The sequence below is a fragment of the Ambystoma mexicanum genome, chromosome 7q (genome assembly GCF_040938575.1).
Source record: "Ambystoma mexicanum isolate Mex_15411 chromosome 7q, UKY_AmexF1_1, whole genome shotgun sequence".
NCBI lineage: Eukaryota > Metazoa > Chordata > Amphibia > Caudata > Ambystomatidae > Ambystoma > Ambystoma mexicanum.
Window position 1 is genome coordinate 686,738,076 of NC_090941.1, and position 24,412 is coordinate 686,762,487.

The 24,412-nt window shown below is 43.6% G+C and overlaps 1 protein-coding gene across 2 annotated transcripts in view; it reads left to right on the forward strand.

The window, feature by feature from the left end:
- MIPEP (mitochondrial intermediate peptidase) overlaps positions 1-24,412 on the forward strand; it is a 1,848,751-nt gene that overhangs the window by 801,055 nt on the left and 1,023,284 nt on the right. For both annotated transcript variants that reach the window (XM_069639422.1, XM_069639423.1), the window contains exon 11: positions 21,906-22,059. In XM_069639422.1, the coding sequence (XP_069495523.1) occupies positions 21,906-22,059 (154 nt within the window). The remainder of the gene's footprint in view (positions 1-21,905; positions 22,060-24,412) is intronic.

Genomic DNA, 24,412 nt, shown 5'->3' on the forward strand with positions numbered 1-24,412 from the left:
GTGGAGACAGCTAGGCTGCCATGAAAACAGATTGATTGTGCGTAGCTAGTCTGGACTCACAGAGCTGACACACTTATGATATCAAATTATGTGGCTTTAAGAATTGTCTGCACTTATGAGTCACATTACCATTACCAGGTATGGCTTATTTTTTTTTTATTTTTTTATACAGTTTATTACAAACTTTAAAAAGGCATACAACAGATTTGAAAAGAAACGAGAGAAAAAGATCTGATAATAAAACGAGAATAAAAATAATCTGCAAATGAACAGTGAACAACTCCACAAATTCAAAGAACTCGGTCCTTCGGGGCATCATCAAAGTGTAGTAGTCTTCTGTACTGGAATGAAACTTCAAAGTTCCAATGAGTTCATCTAGAGATTAATCTGCCACCATACTGATTAAGGCAACAACATTTCAACTTTGAGTCAGAGGTGCAGAGTTTTTAAATCTCACCTCTGGCTGCAGTGACTTTGCATTACAGAAGCTGTCAACAATGCACATGAGACCTTTGAACCTGCCTTGTGCCACTGAAGAGCAGGTGTTGCAGTTACCATGAGATTGGTGCATCAAAGGCACACATGTATGTGATATGCTTTTGGCATGGAGCTTTATGAAAGGGGCGCTGATTAGCAGACTCCCCTTTCAGAAACAGAATGACAGCCATCATATTATTTACAAATAAATAGAAAAAAAGCCAGGGCTTTTGCTTCCGCTCAGATGGCAATCTGTCACACCAGGTGCCACTGGAGTCCTCAAAGCTGTGAATAGTTTTTCAGATTCTTTACTTCATAATACCTTTCTGTGACACTTTACAGTGACTAAGGCACTGTTACAATGATAAGGGACTGTTATTGGCATTATGAATTTGTATTCACTGCTGGAGTTAAACACAGAGAACAAGAATCTATCTGCATTTTTATCACTTATTTGAAATCATGAAATGGCTTTTATATGCTGTATACTAAACTGCTTAACATATTTGTTGGGATACATTACTTGCTGCAAATTAGTATGTTTTTCATCTGAACAGATTCTACATGGATTATGTGCTTCAACAACTGGAAGATCTCTTGCACTGGAGTATACAAGTGACCAAATATCAAAAGGGGCGTATGTGTGACCCTGCATTATGAGGAATAATATACCTCCTGCAGTACTTAAAGGACATTGCAAAGCCCTTTGAGTTATCTGACCTTATTAAGGAACTCGACCTTTGACCTTGTTGCACTATTTGATTGTTGCTTGCAATACCCGTATAACGTACGGAAGGTGGCACTTTATGCCATATATTATGCATCACAAATTCCCACACTAAAACTGGGGATATTCAAACATGTGAATCGGTGAAAGATGCCAATACTGGCACAATGCATTTACAGAAAAGTATATATGCCTTATATCGGTGTAATAGTTTGTTTATGAAGAGACCTAAATAATAACTGCAGTCCCTTTGAAAGGTCACTTTGGCAGTCTCCTTGACCTGCATGGCAGAGGCTGGCATGCTGGAGGATAAAAGGAGGTACTTGCACACTGGCGGGACTTCAGACAAACACTTGTGTGTGTTACTGAAGAATCAGTGCGGTTCACACCCAATGTGATCCTGTGCTAATACGTTGTTCTCAAACATAACAGTGTTGCGTTCTCATGGAGGAAATATGGATGATATCTCCTCCCACCCAACCATGACAACCCGCTGCCCTCAAGAGAAGACCACCTTTCAAAGGGATTGTGTCCTCCGATGTATTCTTTTATCTTGATAGATCATCTCCAGCTTGCTGGCCTCTGAAATTTTTTTTCAGTAGAGGGCGCTGCGTGTCGATGTCCCTCGAGCCAATGTCCCTCGACAGCCTCCGTATAGGCGCCAACGTCATCATGCATATAAATAGACTCGCGCAGCATCCGTTGATCAGTTCCATTTTTCCGCGCTTCGTGGGCCTCGGAATCGCGTTGCTCAGTTCGTTACTCAGACAATATGTTCTTCATTATTCGTCGAGAATAAACCAACTCTTACTCAATGGCTTCCCCATCCGAACTGACGACTCCACGGTCCGGCTTCAAAAAATGTCAAGACTGTGGAAAGGAAATGTCGTTGACAGATCCTCACAGGATCTGTTTGTGGTGCCTAGGATCAGAGCACCAATGTTCGGAGTGCGAGGACTGCATGTCCATGACGGTGAAAGCCTTGAAGGAGCGTAAGGGGAAGCTTGAGAGAGGTAAGACAGTTAAAACTCCTTCGAAAGTTTCCTTGGCACAGTCGAGACATTCGTCTCCTCGCCGACACAGGAAACATTCTCGGTCTAGGTCTCGAAGCAGCTCCCACCACTCTTCGAGATCCAAGCATTCAAGTAAGAGACGTCGAAGATCCCCTTCCTCGTCGTCTTCTGTTTCTCCGGAAAGAGTCACCTGCCCCACAAAACATAGCTTAGTGGGAGGAATTCCGTAAAAGGATGCTTAGCGTCTTCGAGAAAGCGGCCTTGACCCCCTCGAAGACAGCTGAGGGTAATACCCTGGGTGAAAGACCCGAAAAATCTAAACGCTGTGAGTCGTTGCACCCGGCGAAAGAAACTACTCGAGAGCGTCACGAACCCTCAAGCAAAGGCACTGTGCCATCGACGCCATCGTCGAAGGTCCCTTCGACGCATAAATCTGCATCATCAACACCATTATCGAAGGGCTCATCGACACATAGGTCGATCGAATCAACACCGTCTTCGACGCCGATGCCGAAAAAGAGCAAACCCACCGCTGTCACTACCTCACAGCCAGTGGTCATACCCAGAGCCTCTTTCATGACTTCGAGGTCATCAACAACCTTGAGTAGGATCCCGATCCTCTCGAGTTTTTCGAGGCCACTTCCAATCTTCTCGACGCCTTTTTCAGTGTTTTCGAAGCCTTTAACGTCCGCGTCGACGATGTCGACGCTTTCCCAACCGATTATGACAAATTTAGCCCCTTCTGCTCTGGAAATGGGATTTAAGCCATTTCCAAGGTCTGATCATTTCAGACCTTTGTCTTAAATCTATGAGGAAGGTGCGGAGTCAGATCAAGAAAGACCCTTTGGGGTGCAGAGATCTGCAACACCAGAACCAAAGGAATTTACCTCTGAGGAAAATAGGTTGAAGGACCTTAGAGAATTCCTACATGAGGCAAGTGGGTTAGATACTTCCCCAGAAATAGAATTTGCCAAACCAGACTCAGGGGAACATGCTGAGACCCCTTACAGAATTTTAATGGCAAGAATTATAGAATTCATGGGTTGGTCTACACCTGCACCTGCATTCCAACAGGATGACCTTACGGACATCTTAGTCAAAGGCCCACAGCAGGATCCTGTGGTTCCATTTCACGCTGCATTACAAAGAAAAATATTGGCTAACTGGGAAACTCCTGAGGTTATCCCGGCGGTTAAAAAAAGGTTATCAGCCAAATATAGGGTATCTACTACTGACCCGGAATCTTTGTCTAAACATCCAACTCCAGAGAGTCTGGTTGTCCAAGCAGCAACTGCATCAGGCAGTAGATCGGCATACCCTACAGTTCCACAGGACAGGGATGACAAAAGATACGACACTATGGCTAAGAACGTTTTTTCTGCATGTAGCATGGCGTTGAAATCTATTAACGTTACTTGTACGCTTGCAAGGTTCAGCCATACACTTTGGGAGTGTGCTTCATCAGCGGCTGACTGCCTCCCAGAGGGAGAAGAAAGGGAAGCGTTTCTAAACATCATTAAGGATGGTAAAGACGCAATGTGTGAATCCCTTCAAACTGGCATTGATTCTGCTGACAGCATCAGTAGGGCCATGGCGGCAAGTACTACAATCCGCAGATTTGCGTGGTTTCGAAAGTCTGGGTTTGCTCCAGATGTACAAGCCATACTTTTAAATACTTTTAAATATGCCCTTTGACGGCTCTTCTTTGTTTGGTAAGAAGGCGGATGACAGCCTAGAAAAGTTAGACATCCAAAGCAGCAGCAAAATCCCTGGGTGCTGCAATCCGCCAAACGCCATATCGCCCCTCATGCACCTCTTGGAGAGGTAAGTCTTTCGCTTTTCTTCTGCATTCGGAAAAGGCAGAGGACAGTCTGTTCAAAGAGGTCAAAAAAGATTCACCCGAGGTGGACGGGGTAAAAATACAAAAGCCGCAGAGGCAGCAGCAGGTACCTCTTTACTGCCGGCACCTGCATCAGCTGCCTCTAAATCTCTCTGAGGATTCTCCTCACAAGACACCAGTAGGGGGCAGGCTAACTCAACATCTGACGGAATGGCAGGCTATTACGTCAGATGCTTGGGCATTGGAGACAGTTGCCCAAGGTTACTGCTCCTTTTCTACGCATTCCTCAGAGTCATCCACCGGGGAACAGCTCTCGGAAAGTTCCAGATCCGCTCCTCTTGCAGGAAATTGTAGACCTGCTGGAGAAAGGTGCCATAGAACCGGTACCTGTAGCGGAGAGGAACAAGGGCTGGTACTCCCCCTACTTCCTAATACCGAAGAAGGACAGAGGACTGAGACCTATCTTGGACTTAAGAGAATTGAACAAGTTCCTCAGGAAGGACAAGTTCAAGATGGTAACTCTTTCTCAGATCCTTCAGGCCCTCCAGCTCCAGGACTGGCTGGTATCTCTGGACCTTCAGGATGCTTATTTACATGTGCCAATCCATCTCAAACACAGGAAATACATGAGGTTCGCAATTGGCGACTCATCAATTTCGAGTTCTGCCATTTGGGCTGACCTCCGCCCTGAGGGTCTTCACCAAGCTAATGTCGGTAGTGGCTGCAAGTCAGAGGGAAGGGATTCACGTCTACCCCTACCTGGACGATTGGCTGATCAGAGCTGTATCTCCGGAACAAGCTCAGATCCAGCTAGATTATGTCTGCCACTTCCTTCACAAACTGGGCTTCTCCCTCAACTTAAAGAAGTCACAGATGATACCATCACAGAGACTCCAGTTCATTGGAGCGGTACTGGACACTTCCCTGGGAAAAGCCTTGCCACCAGAGGTGAGGGCCCAAGATATTCTGCAGATGGTCACCAGGTTTCAAAATGCCCAACGTCTCCCAGCCTTTGACTTTTTGAGGTTGCTAGGCCTCATGGCATCCTGCATCTTCCTTGTGCAAGAGGCTCGCCTGAGAATGAGATCTCTTCAGTGGGCACAGAGAACTCGGTGGTCGCAATTCTCAGGGAGAATGACAGACCTCCTTCAGGTTCTGGACAAGGTGGCTCGAGACCTTCACTGGTGGGCCTGCCAGGAAAACATCTTGAAGGGAGAACTGTTTTGGCAACCATGGCCGGAGATAACAGTAGTCACAGATGCCTCACTTACGGGGTGGGGAGCCCATACCAATGACTTGACCATCAGCGGTCGTTGGTCTCCATCGGAGTCCAGACTACATATCAATCTGTTAGAGCTGAGAGCAATCAGACTAGCGCTGAAGGCTTTTCTGCCATCTGTACACGGGAAAAATGTCCTGATAATGACGGACAACACAGTGGCCATGCACTACCTCAACAAAAGAGGAGGCGTAGGATCAATACCGCTGTGCAGAGAGGCGATGCAGCTCTGGTTTTGGGCAATCCAAGAAGGAATCTCTCTGTCGGCAGTTCACTTAGCCGGAGAGAAAAACTTGACAGCGGATGCTCTGAGCAGGCAAAGTACAGTCTCCCACGAGTGGGAACTAGCTCAGGAAGTCCTTCAACAGATCTTCACCCTTTGGGGAACCCCTCAAGTGGATCTGTTCACCACCAGCATCAACAAGAAGTGCGATCAGTTTTGTTCAAGGGAATTTCCCCCGAAAGGAGCTCTAGGGGACGCGTTCGTAGTGGACTGGGAGTTTCCACTTCTATACGCATTTCTTCCAGTCCCTGTCATTCCTCAAATGATCAGGAGGTTGAGAAGGTTCTGGAAAGCCATGATCCTAATTGCCCCGGACTGGGTCAGGAGAACGTGGTACCCGGACCTTCTGGACATGTCCATCTGCCCTCCAATTCGTCTTCCACTCAAGGAGAATCTTCTCTCGCAGAAGGGAGGTCAGGTTCTCCATCCAGACATCAGAACCCTCAACCTTCACGCTTGGTATCTGAAAGGTTGAGCTACAAGGATTGGGACCTCCCGGATGACGTCACGGAGGTGTTGCTTTCGGCAAGAAGGCCAGCAACAAAGACTTTATACTGCTGCCGTTGGAACAAATTTTGCAGTTGGTGTAGAGAAATGAATATTAACCACTTTTCATGTGGTACACCAACGGTGTTATCTTTTCTACTCTATTTGGCAAATTCGGGCCTTCAGGTTGGCACTATCAAGTGCTATCTCGCAGCGCTGTCGATCTTCAAGCGCACTGCAGATGAACCATTGTATTTCAAGTTACCCTTAGTAACACAATTTCTGAAGGGATTAACCAATGTCTATCCTCCAAGACCATTCCAAGTTCCCTTATGGGACTTAAATTTAGTCTTACATTTCCTGATGGGTACTCCTTTTGAACCACTCCGCTCTTGTTCACTAAGGTTTCCCACCCTTAAAACTGTCTTATTAGTGGCATTGACATCTGCTAGGAGGGTGAGCGAATTACAGGCTCCATCTTGTAAACCCACTCATACAATTTTTCATAAAGATGTCCTACAAGTGAAGCCTAATTTTCTCCCAAAGTTGGTTTCTGAATTCCACATCACTCAGAAGATTAACTTGCCTTAATTTTATCCCCCTCCCCATCCGGGGAAAGAGGAAGAAAGGCTGCATAGGCTGGACCCAGGGCAGGCTTTGAGCTTTTACATCAGTAGACTTGCTAGGATTAGGCAAGCAGACCAACTGTTCGTATGTTACTCAGGGCACAAATTGGGATTACCGATAACAAAACAAACCATTTCCAGATGGATCATTTTAGCCATTCTGGAATGTTACAAACTGGCAGGGAAAGAGCCTCCTCAAAATCTTAGGGCTCATTCAACCAGGGGTATTGCAGCCTCTTCGGCCCTCCAAAGAGGGGTACCGATTCGAGACATATGTGCGGCTGCCACATGGTCGTCTTCACATACCTTCCCAAGATTTTACAACCTGGATTCCTCCTCTAGCCAAGAGACTAGTTTTGGCAAAGCTGTGTTGCACTCTGTTCACTCTTGAGGGGAAACATGGCAATTTTACTCCCACCTCTAGTTACACACCACTGCTATGGGAGTCTATCAAGATAAAGAATACGTCGGAGGACACAATCCCTTCGAAGAACAAGTTACTTCTTACCTGGTAACGTTCTTTCGATGGGATGTTCCTCCGACGTATTCCTTATCGCCCCTCCCATCCATCCCCTCAGTAAAACTTCGCTTGTGGTTACAGCTTACGCTCCTTCTGGGTCACTAACCAATTCATGTAAAACAACTGTTAACGTCAAAATGTGACTGAGCAACGGACGCTGCGCGAGTCTATTTATACGCATGATGACGTCGGCGCCGATTCGGAGGCTGTCGAGAGACATCGGCTCGAGGGACATCGACGCGCAGCGCCCTCTACTGAAAAAAAAATTCTGAGGCCAGCGAGCTGGAGATGATCTATCAAGATAAGGAATACGTTGGAGGAACAACCCATCGAAAGAACGTTACCAGGTAAGAAGTAACTTGTTCTTTCGGGTGCCTTCATAATGAAACATGCTGGGTGGGATGTTACACTTGCAATGTGAAGAAACAGATTTGAGATGCAATTGGGAAAGATGTTAGTTTCTGGTCTTTGCCTATCGCCTTCTTTCTACGCTTTTGTCGTCCACAAAGTCACAGTAAGAACATATTTAGTTTCACGGGAATATATTTCTCATCACTGTTATGATGAGCCGATTGCTTTTCAGGATCAAGTAAAATGATCTCCGTGGAGACCTCCAGCGCTAAAAGTTACTGCGTGCGTTATTTCAGAAAAACATGATTTGTTTTCTGAATAGAAAAATATCTGTATTTTACTTTGGTCTATCAGGTGATGGAGATGTAAAAATGCACGACACAGCCTTTTATAGGACATTTCATACAGTATTTCTTGCAGATGTCCTGTCATGTTGCTGATATAGTATAGCAATGGTGTTTATGGTTGGTTTTCAGAAAACACCTTCGAAAAGCAGTCTAAATCTTTACCAACCGGCAATAATTTTTAGACTCCAGGTTTGTGTCCCGTGCCTTATGAGGATGATTTTAGATTTCGTTTTCAACCACTTCAAATTTGAAAGTAATACCACGTGATAACACAAGGTGGCACATAAGAGCCACGGATCTTCCAAGTACAAACCCATATGCACATTTGTTTGGGAAAACTATGGCCAGAACGACCTTTTCGATCAGGCGCGCTCTTGTTTAGAGCATATTATTCAAAACTTTGCGTTTTTGCTCTTGAATAACCACAACAGCGCACAGTTGGACTCGTGTGATGGGCGTTTGGGTATAAGCGTGTGTTCAAATTAATATGTTCTAAACAAGTCGCTAGCGGCTGTTTTAAAAAGTCACACAGTAGAAACACATAGACATGGTAAGAGTATGACAACAACAGCATTCAAGACAATTTTATTATGCCATGTTCATCAAAACTACAATAACAACCATTGTCCAATTGCCTGTAGATAGTTATGGTGTGCAACAATACCAAGTTATTTTTTATTGTTTTAATAAACTAAAAAAACATGAACAATAAATTACAGGTTGCCTACATTTGGTGCTGGTAGTCATGCATTTTATTTTTCGGCATTCCCCATGCTCTGATAATTTCCAGATACAAAGCCGACTCACTAAATTTTTGTAAAACCCGTGAGAGGCGAGAGGCTGCCACAAGGTATACTTCCGGACAACAGCGAATCTCCTGGATGGAATTAATAAAGCCAGCAAATAAAGCCAACAACACTCTGTAGACAGACCTGTAAAATTCGAGGAATTAAATGAAGATGGTGAAAAAATAAAAGCAAAGATATCCTGCAGCCCATATAAAATACTAAAGGAATTGGGCTCATACCCAATTCCAACAGCTTTAGTGAAACTGTTCAACATCATTCTACAATCTGGTCACTTCCTAGACACTTGTGCTTATGGGATCATCGCCCATCTGTATAAAGGTGGGAACACCCTGCTGGACCCAAACAGCAGGGCAATCTGTCTAAACTTGTGCAGGCTCATGAACCAAAAATACTAAACTTCCTAATCAACTGTTAGGACACAATTACATTTTTGGGTGATCTGCGGTCCCTTTGTGGGGACCCCTTAACTTTTTGCTTTTTTCACATAGTTCTTTTTTATTGTTTCCGACCTCTTTTTGTAGTTACTGAACCCCCTTTTTAGTATATGGTCCCATTGTAGCCCATATGGCTCTCGGGACAACGGTGCTTTTTAAGCATCCCATTTTGCCTGTTGGGTGATTATTTCCACCTACATTTGTTTTGTGGAGTAGGCTGGTGGCATCTGCAAATCAGTTTTGGCATTACCAGGGGTGCAAGCCGAGTTACAGCATTAGTTGTCCAATGTATCCTAATGGTAGCCATTGGAGAACACATTTATTTTTTGTCTTGGGAGATAACATGGAAGCCCTAAAAAGACCATTGAGGAAACATGGGATCACTATGAGCCCATCAATGCACCCTCTAATTTGGTTTGGGCTGGTTTCGACTAGTCTCTAGTCCTTTAACGCCCAAAACGTATCCTGTGGGAGTGGGCCTAGAAGTTTGGCAGTTTTTGGAGCCAACCTGATTAGCTGGCCACCACATCCTTTGTGAGGAGCCTTGGCGTGTCATTGGAGTGCTGGCTTAGGTTCATGAGTGTGTAGGTTTATCTGCCCTCAGTTCTGCTGGAACCTGCATTTTGATTTTGACACCGGAAAGCTGTTGCTGCATTTTGTGTCCAAGTTTGTCCGTACTGATTGGGCTTGTATCGCTCTATTTTATCTCTGATTTTGACATTTGGCTGCTGGATGTTCTTCATGGGATGTCCTTCTTCACCTGTTCGCACGTGTTGTCTGGACTGGGGCACCCTTGGTGGGACCGTCTCCTCAGGGTTGTTTTACTGCCATCTTCCTGGTTTGGTAGTCTGCCTGGGTGTAGGAAAATGCCATCACCCAGAAGGATGTTGTGACACTAACAGCCCAACTCTTTTGTTCGTTTGGGCCTACCTGGGTCTCCTCACCAGTGTTTCCATCGTGGAACCATCTTCGGCTGGTTGGTGGCACCTCTTTTCCCATCAGACCATTGGAATCAGCTTTGTGGGTTCCTCCATCTGCTAGGATTCATCTTTGTCATTGTTATCGCTTGTGGCTGGTGGGTACCACTCCTCAGAAGATCAATTATTATTCTTTTTGACCGTCTTGGTCACCGTTGTTCCGGAGTTCAAGTCCCTTGGTGACTGGATTCTGTAAATCCTCTCTGTAAAACAAGAGCTGTACTCACTGGGTTGTTTTGACTCTTCTGAACCACGACTCCCAGTACTTACTTCTCGGTCCTGGGTTTATGGGTTATTCTAAATACCTCCCTCCAGGGGTCCCCCTGGTCTTTGGTTGAAGTTCTCTGCAGGTCCTCTTCTACTGTGCTCTGCCGTTCATTTGTATTTGCCCAAATCATGCTTTGCTGCTTCTATTCTTGGGGCTGCTGGGTCTCGAATTCGGCACTGGAGCTCTTCAAGAGGTTCTTCTGTGGCAACCTATGGTGTCATGTGCTGTCTTCTCTGCACCTGTGGGGTCGAACTAGTACAGACCTTTACATTCCCCATAACAGCAGCTGTGCCCACTGACCGTGACCCATTTATACCTCTGAGGAATATCTGAAGTTACCTAGACCTCCCCCAAAGATACCTTTGAGGTACTTATAGGTTCCCCTTTGGTCCAGTGAGTTTTAGGGCAACGACTGGAGTTTTAGCCTGTAGCACTGATTTTGTGTGTATTTTTTAAAATCTTGATTTACACTCCTGTCTGTGTTACAGTATTCAACTGTAAATTATTACTGTACCAAGGTTCCCAATGATTATAAGGTGTTGGTGCTACCAGCTTACATATATTCAAACGTTGGTGGCCTTTGGCTTTGTTCACAGATTTGATGCATGCAAAACCACAACCAATATAAGACGTAGGCTAAGGACTTAGAAAAAAGCCTTTAAGAATCAATATATGATATACTGGAAAGCAGACATAGAGCACCACAGCAAGCTAGAATGCTACAGATCACTTAGGCAACTTTAAACTCGCAGACTACTTAACTTTGGTATGAAGTCCGAAGCACAGGCAAACAGTTGCCAAATGCAAACAGAGTGGTCAGAAAGCGGAAATAGAGACTCGCCGATAATCCTCAAACAAGGAGCTCAGAGAGGGCCAAATCTGTCAACAGCGTGACGTAGGAGAAATGGTCATTAAGACATGTTCTGTTGTACTGTCCTACCGACAGACATTTGGGACACTTATTGCTCCACATTATGTGAACAAAAGGAAATCGTTCCAAGTAAAACATGACGATAACAGTTATGCATCATCCTCTGACAACCAACAGAATTAGCAGCAAGGACAGCAAACAATATATATATATATGCCTGCCACCGAAGAAGATACAGTGCATAAGGTGAAATGCACTTTTAGAAAATCAAAATGGTCACCACAGGGTTATCGAAGTAAAGGAAAAAGTATGACTAAGAAGTTTTGAAAAAAATGGACTAAGAAAAAACCAACATTCAACTCATTGATTAACTAATAAAACATCTACGCAGCACCCGTAGGAAATGCCACCAACCTGTGGCAGTCTCTCCCTTTTGAGTGAGGGAATAAACTAATCTAATATACCTTGTTATTTCAAAATACACTACACTGTGGCTGCCTGAACACCCTATCAGTCCAGGGATACAACCCCTTCATATCATGGTAGGCCAGTAACTCCAGGGACAGAGCTTCACCTACACCCCCAAATTGCCTTTCCCTCTGCGCTGCGGAAAGTTCACCACAGTGCTGATTTATATCATGTTGGTGTCAAGCCCAGACACGAATAGCTGGGACTCTTTGACCCAACTTCTAAACTCTGACACTCCTCTGCTTTTCTACCGAGGGGTTTCCCGCCTTCTTTGTAACTTAACTAAGGCCGATGTCAGTGCGGATGAACTCCACAGGTGAATGGGGAGAGGCCTTTCTGGGGCTCCTAGGGCCGACTGGGGCTCCTAGACTGCTGCAACTGATTTAGATCATGTTGGCAGCCTTCAGCAATGCAAGATGGTCAGATCTTATCCGGATCTTGCACAGCCTTACTTGGCACTCCACAGAAGTCAGTGTCCGCCACTTTAGGTTTCTCTATGAGGTTCTGCCAGCTCCAAGAATTCACTCTGCTAGACAAACATGGCCAGAACTGTTCTGCACCGGAATCCCACCATCACAGGGAGCTCAGCCTATGAAGGATGGGCACTTTGACACAAGAAATTGTTGTTACAGGGCAAATAGTAATTGGGAAAGAGGCACAAGTGAAGTTGCCATCTTTGGCCCCATGCCAGCCACACACTCCCACCCTCAAAGTTCTGATTAAAGGCAGCAGTCTTCCTATTCACCGTCTAGGGATTGCTGTGCGAAGGGATTCCCAAGCCAACAGGATAGATCTTGGACAAGTCTCTTGATGTTAGAGGACTTGTTTGTCCCTTATCCCTTACAAAGTACCAGAGCGATTCTGTTGAAGCTTCAAAATTAAAATGGGCTCCTACTTACCGTACTTCCATATGGGTCACCTTCTATCCTGCCCCTCGCTTCTCTGCTAGACAAAGTGCTCTTTGGTAGATCACATCTTAGGCCTGACCCACACACTCTAAACCAACTGCAGCAAGTGGTGTTATTTCTTGTGGGGATCATTTTGTTGATGGACGAGGGATCCCTGTGTACATCCTTCGGGTGCTGTCTAACGGTATCACTGTTTGTGTCTGTGTGTGTGTGGTGGCTTCGACCACGACAGTCACTTTACTAATGCATTAGTATGAGACTTTGTCACAGATGCTACAGTTGATGGATGGATGTAGTGATCTGGAGGTATTCGTCTGGACAGACTGATGGTGATCTTCTAGGTATGAGATGAATCAGAGGTGGACGTTCTTTTTGCCAGTGCGGTTGTGAAGTATGTTGATGTTTGATGGTCTACTCTGTGAAGGCTGCAGAGAAATCGAGGAGAACCAGACAACATGGAGGATGTAGAGTGCATCATCTACCACTTGTGTGATGGCTGTCTCCTTGCTGCATCTTTTCCTGAGCCTGATTTGTAGGTCTGCAAAAGGCTGTTAGAAACTATTTGTATTTGAAACTCTGTGACCATGGCTCTTTCAAGGATCTTGCCTAGGATAGGAATGTGTGTGATCTGGTGTGTGACAAGGGGACAGTCGTCTGCTAAATGAAGTTAAACCCCATTGCATGGTGTTAAATGGTGTATCTTCCAAGTTCCCTAAGAATTCTGTAGCCTATTCAGCCTAAAGCCATATTGAAACATCCCTCCTGGTTGTAAGGAGGTCTCTGTAGCCCATGTGGAAGGATGTTTTAAAAATAAATGACAACACTGTTCTCCCCAAGACACCAACAGAACCTTTTAAATGAACTTATGAAATACAACCAGGGAGGAAGACAATTGTCAAAGGAAAACAACTTGGAGTTATTGCAATGATTTGCTACATGCATCGGCCCATCGCACCACTGGCATCAGTTCCTGCAAGTGATATAATGTAAACCTAGAATCCTGGTTTACATGGAGACATTGCTCATTTCCCGTTCCCCCCGGCACAGCTTCTCACAAGCCTAGCTCATTGATATTTACAGAGAGCTACTTTAAAGATGAATATTTGTTTTTACAAAGATTGAGAACACAGACTAGAACTTTAGTGGAGCAACCCAGTCTGGGTATAAAAGGAGTCCAAAATGGGGGACTTCCATGTTAACACCTTGGGCGGAGGACCCGCATAGATGTAAACAAAGGAATCACGGAGAAGCAGCTTGGTGGGTTTATAGTCTTACAGCGAGTTGACCAACCAGAAGACCAACTGGAAACAAAATTCCAACTGAATATCACCTAATTACCTTGTCAGTGGGTGGACCTACTGACCTATAAAAAGGGACAGAGTTTTTGGACAAGCGTTGGAGTTAGGAGTCGAGATTTTAAAGGTAGGCGAGTATGGCTGGAGCGGTGAAGAGTCTTGAAGGGTAAAGGTGAACAGTGGAGAGCCAGGAATAGTTGATGGAGAGTAGGAGGAGAAGAGACAAGCTGCTGTAGAATAAGAGAAATGGTGTGGTGGACAAGAGGTGAGAGGCCAGGAGGCACTATCAGAGGGACAAGGAGGAGAGAATAATAAGGAGGTGATGCAGAATAAGGGAAAGGAGAGAAGGTGGGTGCAAAGAGTTGTCAGAAGGACGAGGTGGAGTTGAAAGCCAAGACCTAGAAGGTAAAGATTAAGAGGTGGTGGAAAGAAATCAAAGAGGAGCAGAACTGGTGGTGGTTATAAGGAGGCCTGGGAATACATTAAGGGGGGGAGAAGGCAAGGGAAGAATATCAGAGCATTGATCAATGTTGAGGAGGAATGGCGGGAGATAAATCAGGAGGCTGAAAGAGGAAAAGACCAAACCCAAGAAGGAGTTGGAGGTGCCCCAACCAAGGGCCAAATGTAAGGCCACTGGTTTCAAGGGGCTGTGGGCTCCTGGTGCTTTCCATGCCGGCCTAGGGGCCACTGCTGAGTGTGGAAACTACACTATACAGCATGTTGGGGCAGCATGCCCGGTCAGGCAGGCAGACACGTCACAGAGGTTGCACGCGGCCTGCTGAAGGTGGAAACACATGACTGCTGGTATGAAAGAAAACATTTTCTGTTCTACAGTAAATCAGATCTTAGACTCTGATTTTTGACCTGCTCCTGATTTTTCCTCTTACTTTATTTTTTGCGTTATTGGAATTCTGCATATCCTACTTTTCCATTGGTGCTTTGGGCTTTGTGGACACGTTGCTTTTGAATTTCCAGCTGGTTTGGGTGTTTTGGAATTTCTCTCAGACTCTGTTGAACCTATCTTTTGGAACTAATCTGTTGGAATTTGGCTAATACTTGGTGCTCAGATGACAATGGTTTCCCTGCTCATTAGGTTATCAGTCCTTGTGCGGTTTGGGTCAGGTTCTTCAAACTTTGTTTTTTTTTCTTTTGCTGGGAATGGGTTATCTGATCTCTGGACAGTGCTTGTTTTTCCTCCCATTTACCCCACCAGGTATCCTTACAGGTAAGGCTTGGGGAAATCTCTGGTGAGGATTTAGATTCACCTAATTTTTTACTCTTATTACATATTTCTGCTTCCTTTGCAGCTCTTGAGAAGGGCCCTCTTTGGGCATTCTTCCAACTTTTCGCTCTATTCTTTTGCACCAACGTCATTATATAGTTGTTGCAACTGGGTCTGGAGGAAAGTCCCCAGTTCCTTAGGCGATATCACGTGGGCAACAGTATTGAGCTCGATAGCCACACGCTAAAGAGTTCGCTGAGGTCCAAGTGTTGGGAAAAACCTGGTCTGCCACCAGCAACTTCATAGTTGAGCCTTATAACTACAGGCCCACTGCGGTCTCCAGCACAACCCAGAGGCCTCTGATGCCTGGCCTTAGTGCAGGTGACCCAGACCACAATGTCTGGTGATGCCGGCTCAACTTAAGAGAAGAAGAACATTCTGACAACTATGAAAGATTGCAAGTGACTTTAGGACCTCCAACTTTTGGAGACTAAGGGAAAGATGGAAGAACTAATGGAATGCAGTGCTATAGAAAACTTGATGTACTTGTGTTACTAGTTTCCCTACCCCATTGCTTCAATTCTACAGAATCCCTTTGAGTTTGTTGTCAAAAATAAGAGCCCTTAAATCTTGGGAGTTTTCCTGATTCCTCAAGCGTGACAGAACAAACTGATACCATGTTAAACCCATTGTTTAAAATGCTATGAGCGCACTTGGACTGTAAATATCAAGTTATCAAAAATATTCAGTCAGTTGGGGCCCCACCTTGATATTTAACACACTCTGAAATTATTTGAACAGCTCAGTTGCACTTCTGGGCAAGGTTTTGATTGCCAGTTCCCTAGCAGTGCCAAGTTCCCCAGCAAATGGCTGAATGCTAGTTCAAGAGGTTGCAGCACCCATACCATTTTATCAGTTCAAAGCAGTGCCTGTTGATTCTGTTGGAAAAAATACAGTGCAGGATAGTTTTCTTAAAGTGATCTGAGAACATGGAGTCTATCTGAAAGAGGGTGAGAGAGGCATTCCCCAAATGAATTTGTTTTTCTTATGAGATTTGTGCCTCTTGTTCGCTGCCATAGTGAAAAGGGTACCTCTGTCATTTTTCGACATAGTAAAAATGAATAAAAAGAACTGCGACCATTTGTAAGGCCTTTTAATTGAATCTAGAGACTGGCTGGTTGATGCTAGGGACCTGCAGAGAATTAAACTGGAATTTCTGTCACATGTAAAAAGAAAAGGCCCAGACCGCTGGAGTGTTTTTACATACAAGATAATTCAACAGGCTGCGCAATGTTTATTAGAGTTATAAATGAAAAATTTCCTGGATTGCATCAGCGTGCCATGTTCCTAATATTAAGATAAACAACAAAGGGTGGTGTCTCATGATAAGAGAGTAAATGTAAAGCACATAAACACATTTAATCGCAAGTGGCAACAACCCAGATTTCACTTGGATAATTCACAATAAATGTTAATACATAATATAAAAAATATTGGACTTCAATATCCACCTGTTAAACACAACAATGATTGAAAATACAAAAATAATTGAAAATATAACCAAAATCAGCGTGTATTTGACTTATAATTCTTGTTAAACTGAAGAAAAAGTTATTTGTGTGCCTTTTGAAATTGAAAATGTAATCATTTGAAAAATCATAACTTCAGAAGGGAAGGTCCTACCAACTTAAAACAAATTGCCTTTTGTAGCTGAAAATGATATCATCCAACTAATTTCAAATTCGCCTGCGGCATAGTGGAAAGAAGTTGAAGATATGGGAAACATAATTATTTCTGGAAATCTTTGGCACACAGCTATATTCTGTGTTTTGAATTCTCCTCATGAAATGTAGATTTCATGGATCTGTGTTTTATTAAACTCACACATTCACTTTCAAAGTTATTGCAATTAAGACAAATACCTCTCTATAACATGAGGAGTGAGATTCCTTCCCACCTTTGCAGTCATGGCACTGGAGGACACCTAATCTCAAGATCTAGGGAGGAGCCAAGTATTATAAAATAGCTCACACACAGAATTGGGCACTGGTTATTATGAATATTGGGAGATGAACACTGAAGAATATATTACTGGATGCAACTAACAGAAAGTGGCTGCGGGAGCAGAGCTGAAACCATTGTGGATGACCGAATCATAGGCAGGCTGGAAACAGAAGCCCTTCAAGAGAGAGGTGATCAGCCCACATTGGAATCTGATCTCCAGACAGCCACTAGTAAAGGGACCTTGCTGAGGAAGCATCTCCAGATTGAGGGTCCAAGCTGTCCCCCCAAAATGAGAAGCCACATTTAAAATATAATTATATAAACCCAGAATAACTTCAAGTTGTCCCTATAGACTTCCCATGGTAAATCCAGGGAATGGGGGCTGGGAATCAAGGGGATGTTAATTTGACAAAGATATAGGTGCTGTATTAAATATGGTGCCCTGCATCTCCCATTTACATAGAGCATAAAGTGAGATATCATTTACTTAAAACCCAATGCATTTCTGTATTTAGAGGAACAATTTAAAAGATGGCATTTTGGTCCATTATTGTAAAATTAAGCCCCATTAAATATAATCCTTGGCTTATGCCAGAATTTAATCACACAGGCCAATCTTGTAGTCATGACATACTACTGTCTAGTGATGTAGCATTCAAAATGTGCAGTCGATGAGAGTATAGTCATACATTATATGTTTGCACAACAGAAATAAGCACAGAAAATTAATTCTAGCCACACAAAGTCATGGACAGTGTAAAAAAGTGTAAAAATCCAGGCAATCCCTTTTCATGAAAATGCAATTGGTAGACCCATGGGTCATGGGTCGGGGAAAGGGTGTTTTAATACGGTACCTGTTACTGGAGAATATTACACCACAAGCCCAAAAACCTGCAAAGCTGAAAGTAAATGAATAGGAATAGATTCAGAGAAGGCTGCACATACATATTGTGAGAAGAATGTGCAACCTTGTGTTCTTAGAAGACTTAAAATCACGAAGAGTTTTATTTTCCTAATCCAAACCTGTATGAGTAGTATGCCACTTATTTTTGTCTACATTTAAACGACCTCCACATAGGCAACACACTCACAACCAAACAGTTATACAGGGGAGCTACATTTAGTGATCATGTTTCTGAATATTAATTGTTCAAGAAACGTTTCTCTGATACCATAATTGTCCTGATATAGGAGAAAATCAAGTGTTTTTGAAGAATTTTGAAATGGTTCCATTTGAACATCTACACACACTGGCCGATAAGCGGCAATGTTATCATTAAAGTAAACCGTGATCCTTAGATGGAAGCAATCATACGAGTGTCTTTTAGAGTATGATATATATACCTATAATTGATTTTGGAAATGAATGCTTGCATGAATTGAAGTAGTACAATTAATGTTGACTTATTGTTTAAGTCTATAACATTATAGTGATTGGCTTGGTATAAAGCTAAAGACCATCTTTGTTTAAATCGACTCACTTCTTTAAATACAATTTGTGTTTTGAGAAATACTGTCTGTTTTTCTTACCCAGAATTGTGGGGTGGGATTGTACATCAGGAATGTTAAATTAGTTGTGCTGCACTAGCGAAATCCGTGAATAAATACATCAATATTTCAACAATGCTCTTGGTGGCAGTGGTTTTAATTCCTACAAGATAGAGCCAATGCATCCTTGAGGGAAGGCTTAACCTCATTCAGGATCAAGAGAAATGCAAATGGGAGTATGAGCAATTTAAATGGCAAATTCGCCCTTAGGTGATAGCTTAACAATCAGTTTTTCGAGCTAATGCCTGTGCCCACTTCACTGTTTAATGTGTAATTTGACTTGTATGATAGCAAAGGCTATTTAAGTGTGCCATTAGCAAGTACTACAATAAATATTGTGGGCAATATGCCATGCTTAAGTAATTGTTGAAGCAAGATTATCCTGCTGTTGTATAATCCAATCCTCAACATTGAAGTGATGTTCACCTATGTATTAATATCAGTATTTTTACATGGGCAAGTCGTCTGTTTAGGTGGGTATGCACAGTGAGATATATATAATATGCAATTTAACTCTTTAAATGTGATATGTGTGTTTCCCACTGTTCACAAATCATGATAAACACTCAAAGGATTTTCATGTCTGAATGCCTTCAGTTTAAAAATAATAGCGAGCTGTGGGACACTTGCTTCTGGCAAGGGGTACGAAAAAGGTGCAAAAAGACAACTTTGTGAGGCTAAAACTATAACTGGTTGGCCTCATGAATGCCACAGTTGAATAGAGGACAAACCAAGCATGAGGTGGATAAAGGTGGAGTTTTTCATGGAAAAGTCATTAGCATAAAGCTCGTCTTTGGGTGTATTGGCGGTCTGGCTAGATGGCAAAAAGGCTGAGGCCAATTGATGCCCCACATAAGCAGACCATTTCATCAGGATAGGCCGGAGGACCCATGTAGCCTGCAGTGAAATAATTCTAAGTCCAACATGGCATGGGACACACGCTATATAGAGAAGTTAAGACTTGTGGTACACTTCACTGTGAAAATAAATCATGAATGGCAACGGGACAGGGTTTTGCCAGACTGCTTAATCAACCCTTAGCAATGCAGGTGCTTGAAATTAGACATGGGAGGTTTTTTTTTGACAGGGGTTGGCAAATGTTTAGACCTGATAAGATTGCAAAGATTGCTAGAAGGGGTAGGATGCAACTAAAGGGGGTGCTAGAATGGAGACCTCACTGTTAGTTTTATGATGGAAGAGAGGCTTCAGGATCTTTCCACTAGATCAGGAACTCAAAAGGCATAATTCCACCGTGAGGCCAGGATAACCTAATTCTAGATCCAAAAGGGCTACTAAAGGAGTCTAAAATACGGGGCCAGTGGGACGCCTGAGAGGGCTACTCGAGTATAGGGAACTGGCAATTGGCATTCGGCAACTGTGCAGCTGGCTAAAATAATGTTACTAGTTTAAATAAAGGGTATTGACTTACTCAGTGACCATAAAAGGGAAAACCTGGCAAAAGACTGTGATGGCTACCATATTGATGCGTTCTGTAATACATAAACCTGTTGTCTTTTGAGAAAAAAGTTTTTCCTATTTTTCTCCATCCCACATAGGTCTCCAGTTTCTGAGTACGCTGAGGAGGTCTAATGTGGGTTGTGCCACTGTTATTTGTTGAATTTCTTGAGTCACCTTATGCTAGCAATCTGTGAAATACAGCTGTTGAAATTGATTAAAATACCCTGTATTTGTAAAGATGTATGGGTGGCCCATTTTGTCAAATTTATTTGGTGTTATTGTTTTCCTGTCCAATACCAGGAATCACGAGGGCATATATACAAACAGCTTGATATTTTCTCTGGTAGTTTTTATCACTGAAAAAGTTGCGACCACAGACTTTACGTAATTAGATGAATATAATTGTCATGGGATTGCTTATGTAGTCTCAAATATACATCTTCCTCTGGTCGCACTTATGTTAAAGTACATCCGAGTTTTGGCAGATTCGCATTCCTTTGTAGACTGAAAGTTGTATTTTCTAATAATGGATTTGGGTACTGTCTAAGGCTGTTGAACAGGTCCATCAACATCATACATATTTACTAAGTGGATTCAAGTACGCAATGTAGAGATCTGTGCGTATGGTCATAGGTTTTTATCCCACCTTGTCCACTCAGCCTCTAATACTCCTCTGCGCAGTAAAAAAGCATTTGTGAATTTGCTATTAAAACCTGTAATTCACGACTAGGGAGTATTCTTTTCATTCAGTATGCTTTATGGGTCTTCTCTGGGTCCACGAGTTCAAGTTGTAAGCTAGTAACTGGGCATGAAGGTCACTCACCTCCATTTTAAAAAGTGAAGTGCATGGCACACGCAAACGCTTAAACAGTTATAGCTGATAGCCCACTACACCCATGGTATGATGACATTCAAACACTTTAAATTCGCACCTTGTAGTCTGATTATAGTATGGATAACCGAAAACGGGCCTTAAGAGACCCTGGTCAACCCAACTATAGGTCCGTTCCCTATAGGCGGACCCCTGCTTCTGGTGCATGCCTGTTTCCTCATTTTCTATTATTCCCTTCAACTATATATTGCACCTTCAAGTGACCCTCACCTGGAACGTCAGGCCTGTCGCCATGCTCAACCTAAGTGCAGCAAAGTAAAACCACACTTCTCTACTCTAATGCCACTTATGATACCTAAATGGAACCGTGCCAACCATTTCTGTGCCAAGCTGAATGCCACTTCTTTCCAGTTTATGTAAACCTTAATCTTTTTTCTCGCATGTTGTAAAATGCAATTGCACTGAATGGAGCAAAACAGAAATCAAATATAGTTCCTTCTTTCATCAAGCTTGCGTTTCCTCTTCACTTACTATCAAATGGAATATTCCTCATTTCCTGTACTCACCCAATGTTGTTACTCTTCACACACTCTGTAATCAAACTGCTTTTTCCTATAGATGAAGTTTCTGTTTCAGATGTACTTAAACTGCTTGAGACAGAGACATGTATGGTCATGCATGGAAGCAGGCAAAATGAGTTAGCCTAGTAAAGGTATCATTTTTGCAAGATCCTGTATTTTTTAAGAATACCTTTCGTCGTACTTACCATTGGCGTTGTGATGTAACCGAATTAATATTGTATTTCACTTGCTATTGCATGTACCTAATTTCTGTAGTTTATAAATGTTTGGTCTCTTTACAGGTATAACATAGAGCCTAGCCTGTACTCTCCTTTCTTCTCACTTGGGGCCTGTATGGAAGGACTTAATTTGCTGTTCACTCAGTTGTTAGGGATTTCTTTGTATGCAGAACATCCAGAGAAAGGAGAGGTCTGGTGTGAGGACGTTCGCAAGTTGGTAAGCAACCTATTGAGGCCATTGTATAGATGTATTACATAAGTTGTGCTTTTTTTTCAAGCAGTTACTTTGTATTTGGTTGGAAAATATAAAACTGTACCCTTTGCTCCCTCTCTCTCTCTCCCCCTCACACTAATACAAACACTTAACTGTCTCTTAAGGCCATCGTTGTCAATCTGAGTTTGTATTTCGTAGGATGCATAGATGCTATTGTTATACAATAGCATGTGTGTGTCCTGCATAGAGGTGCCATTATTTCCTCACGATGATGACACTGTCATGTCTGTACATGATGTCTCTGCCGCCAAGATGGCCGCTTCTGCAGCAGGAAGCCAACTGCGCAAGTGCATCCATCTCCTACTCTGCATGTCGAGGGATACATAACCGATAATGATTGAGTGCCTCATGTCCTCGTAAGAGGAGAGGGCCATTATCACATTTCTGCATTGGTAGGCCAATTACTGAACAGGGTCCTGGTTTGCTGGCAACTTCTTGTGGAATAAGACGTTGGCACGTCTGTTTGGTTTGGTCAGTGGGCGGGGGGGGGGTTTAGGGGGGTTCAAGGAAATAACTAATGTATAGGCCTGCCTTCCAATCTGTGCAGAAACAGTGATATTTTTGTGCTTGGACTCCCCATAATTCCATTCAGAGTTCTGACAGGATGTGCTGTTTGGGTCACCCCAGTGCTGTTCTAGGGGATGACTATCTGTAAGGATGTGGAGAGCAATATGGCCCGCACACAGGAGTTCTGCTTGTGTTGTTACTGTGGCTGTTCAGGTGTGTGAAATGCCAGATTAGGCAGGTATAGTTTTCCCAAGTTCATAGTTTATATTATGAAATTGTTCGGTGTGATGGCCTCTTTGTTAAGGTTAGACGTTCAGAGGCATTGATGTTTTCATGTCATGGGGCCGTTTCTCTTGTAATTTGACCTCGTCAGTGTGGTGGCCTCAGATTTAGGCGTGCAGGAAAATGTTACTGTTTTACAGTCTGTTATGTCTTTTAGCCGGTCATGTTGGGGTCCCACCAGTAAAAGTTAACGCAGGGCATGCACTTGGGTGCATTGTGCTCACCAGTATGTGAGGATTTAGGGCAATACTGCGGTAATATGTGTTGTTTTTTTTGTGCGTGTGTCCTTTTTGTATGGACATGTTTGGGTTCCATGCACTGGGTGTTATAGTTGGGTGGGTTTCAGGAGTCGGTAGTTGCCTAGGTGTTTTCCAGGGCTGAGTTTGGTTCTGGGTAATATATGAAGTTCTGGGTATTGTTGTTTGGGCACTTCTCTTTGGCCGGGCAACTGTTTGTTCTCCCGCAATGTAATGTATTGGAGCTGTGCACTTTGCAAAGGCCGGCTGGGTTAGGATGCATGCCTTGGTGGCGTTGTTGCTTACCCTGTGGATTGAGGCAGTTGTTTTGAGGTGTCTGGTTTTACTTTTTCACATGTGAGTTGCAATGGTGCATGAGGTTGTATCAGTGTCGCCACAAATGGGTTTGAGATGTTGTTACTGTGCATCGATTGTTTGTGTATGGGAAGATGTGCGGATGCCTCTGGCCAGTAGCATGACACATGAGGTAAACCTTTGTAAACCCTTCTGAGGGTGGGGGGGCATGCTTCTCAGTGAAGCGCATTCCGATCCACAGGCTTCCTGGCCAGCCTAGGCTACCATGCATGTGCCACGCGCATGATGTTCATGTTGCTACAGAGGTGCGCTGTGCACTGCACTAGATAGAATTACATTCTTTTTACAAAATCATACATGTTTCACCTAGCGTAGAAACAACAAACAACTGGAAGGGACCTGGCCCCTGGCACCCAAACGTACCAGCCACCACTATGTATGGCCAGTAACAATACTGTGCTCACACAGTGGCTGAAGTAGCTTTTGGTGCCAGGGGGAATGGGTGGTGTGATGAATCCCGTGGAGTCAACACTGATTGCCCGGCAGGGATCTTCTCCCATTTGGCCCAGGGTACAGCAGCCACTACCTGATCCTGACCCTGTGGGCAGTATTATGAGGGAGGATCACGTGCAAAGTTGATAAATGTACGGGGGAGGTGGTGACCGCATCAGAAGAGATGCAGTATTCTTCCCCTTCTATAGAAGAGAGGAAGCTTCATCGCACTGATGCTCTACGGGTCGGAAATGCTGCAGGACACCAGTGAGTCTGCCCAGAGCCATTGGGGCCCCCGGGTCGTACCAATAGGCATATAAGCAAATAGATCAAATAAGAATATTTGAATACCGACCAAATAAAGTAGAAAGACAGAACTTGAACGAATCCCTATGTATGAGATGTCAGTGTGGGGAAAGTTGTAACACGTTTTACCTCAAGCCAATACAGAAGAAAAACAGTGA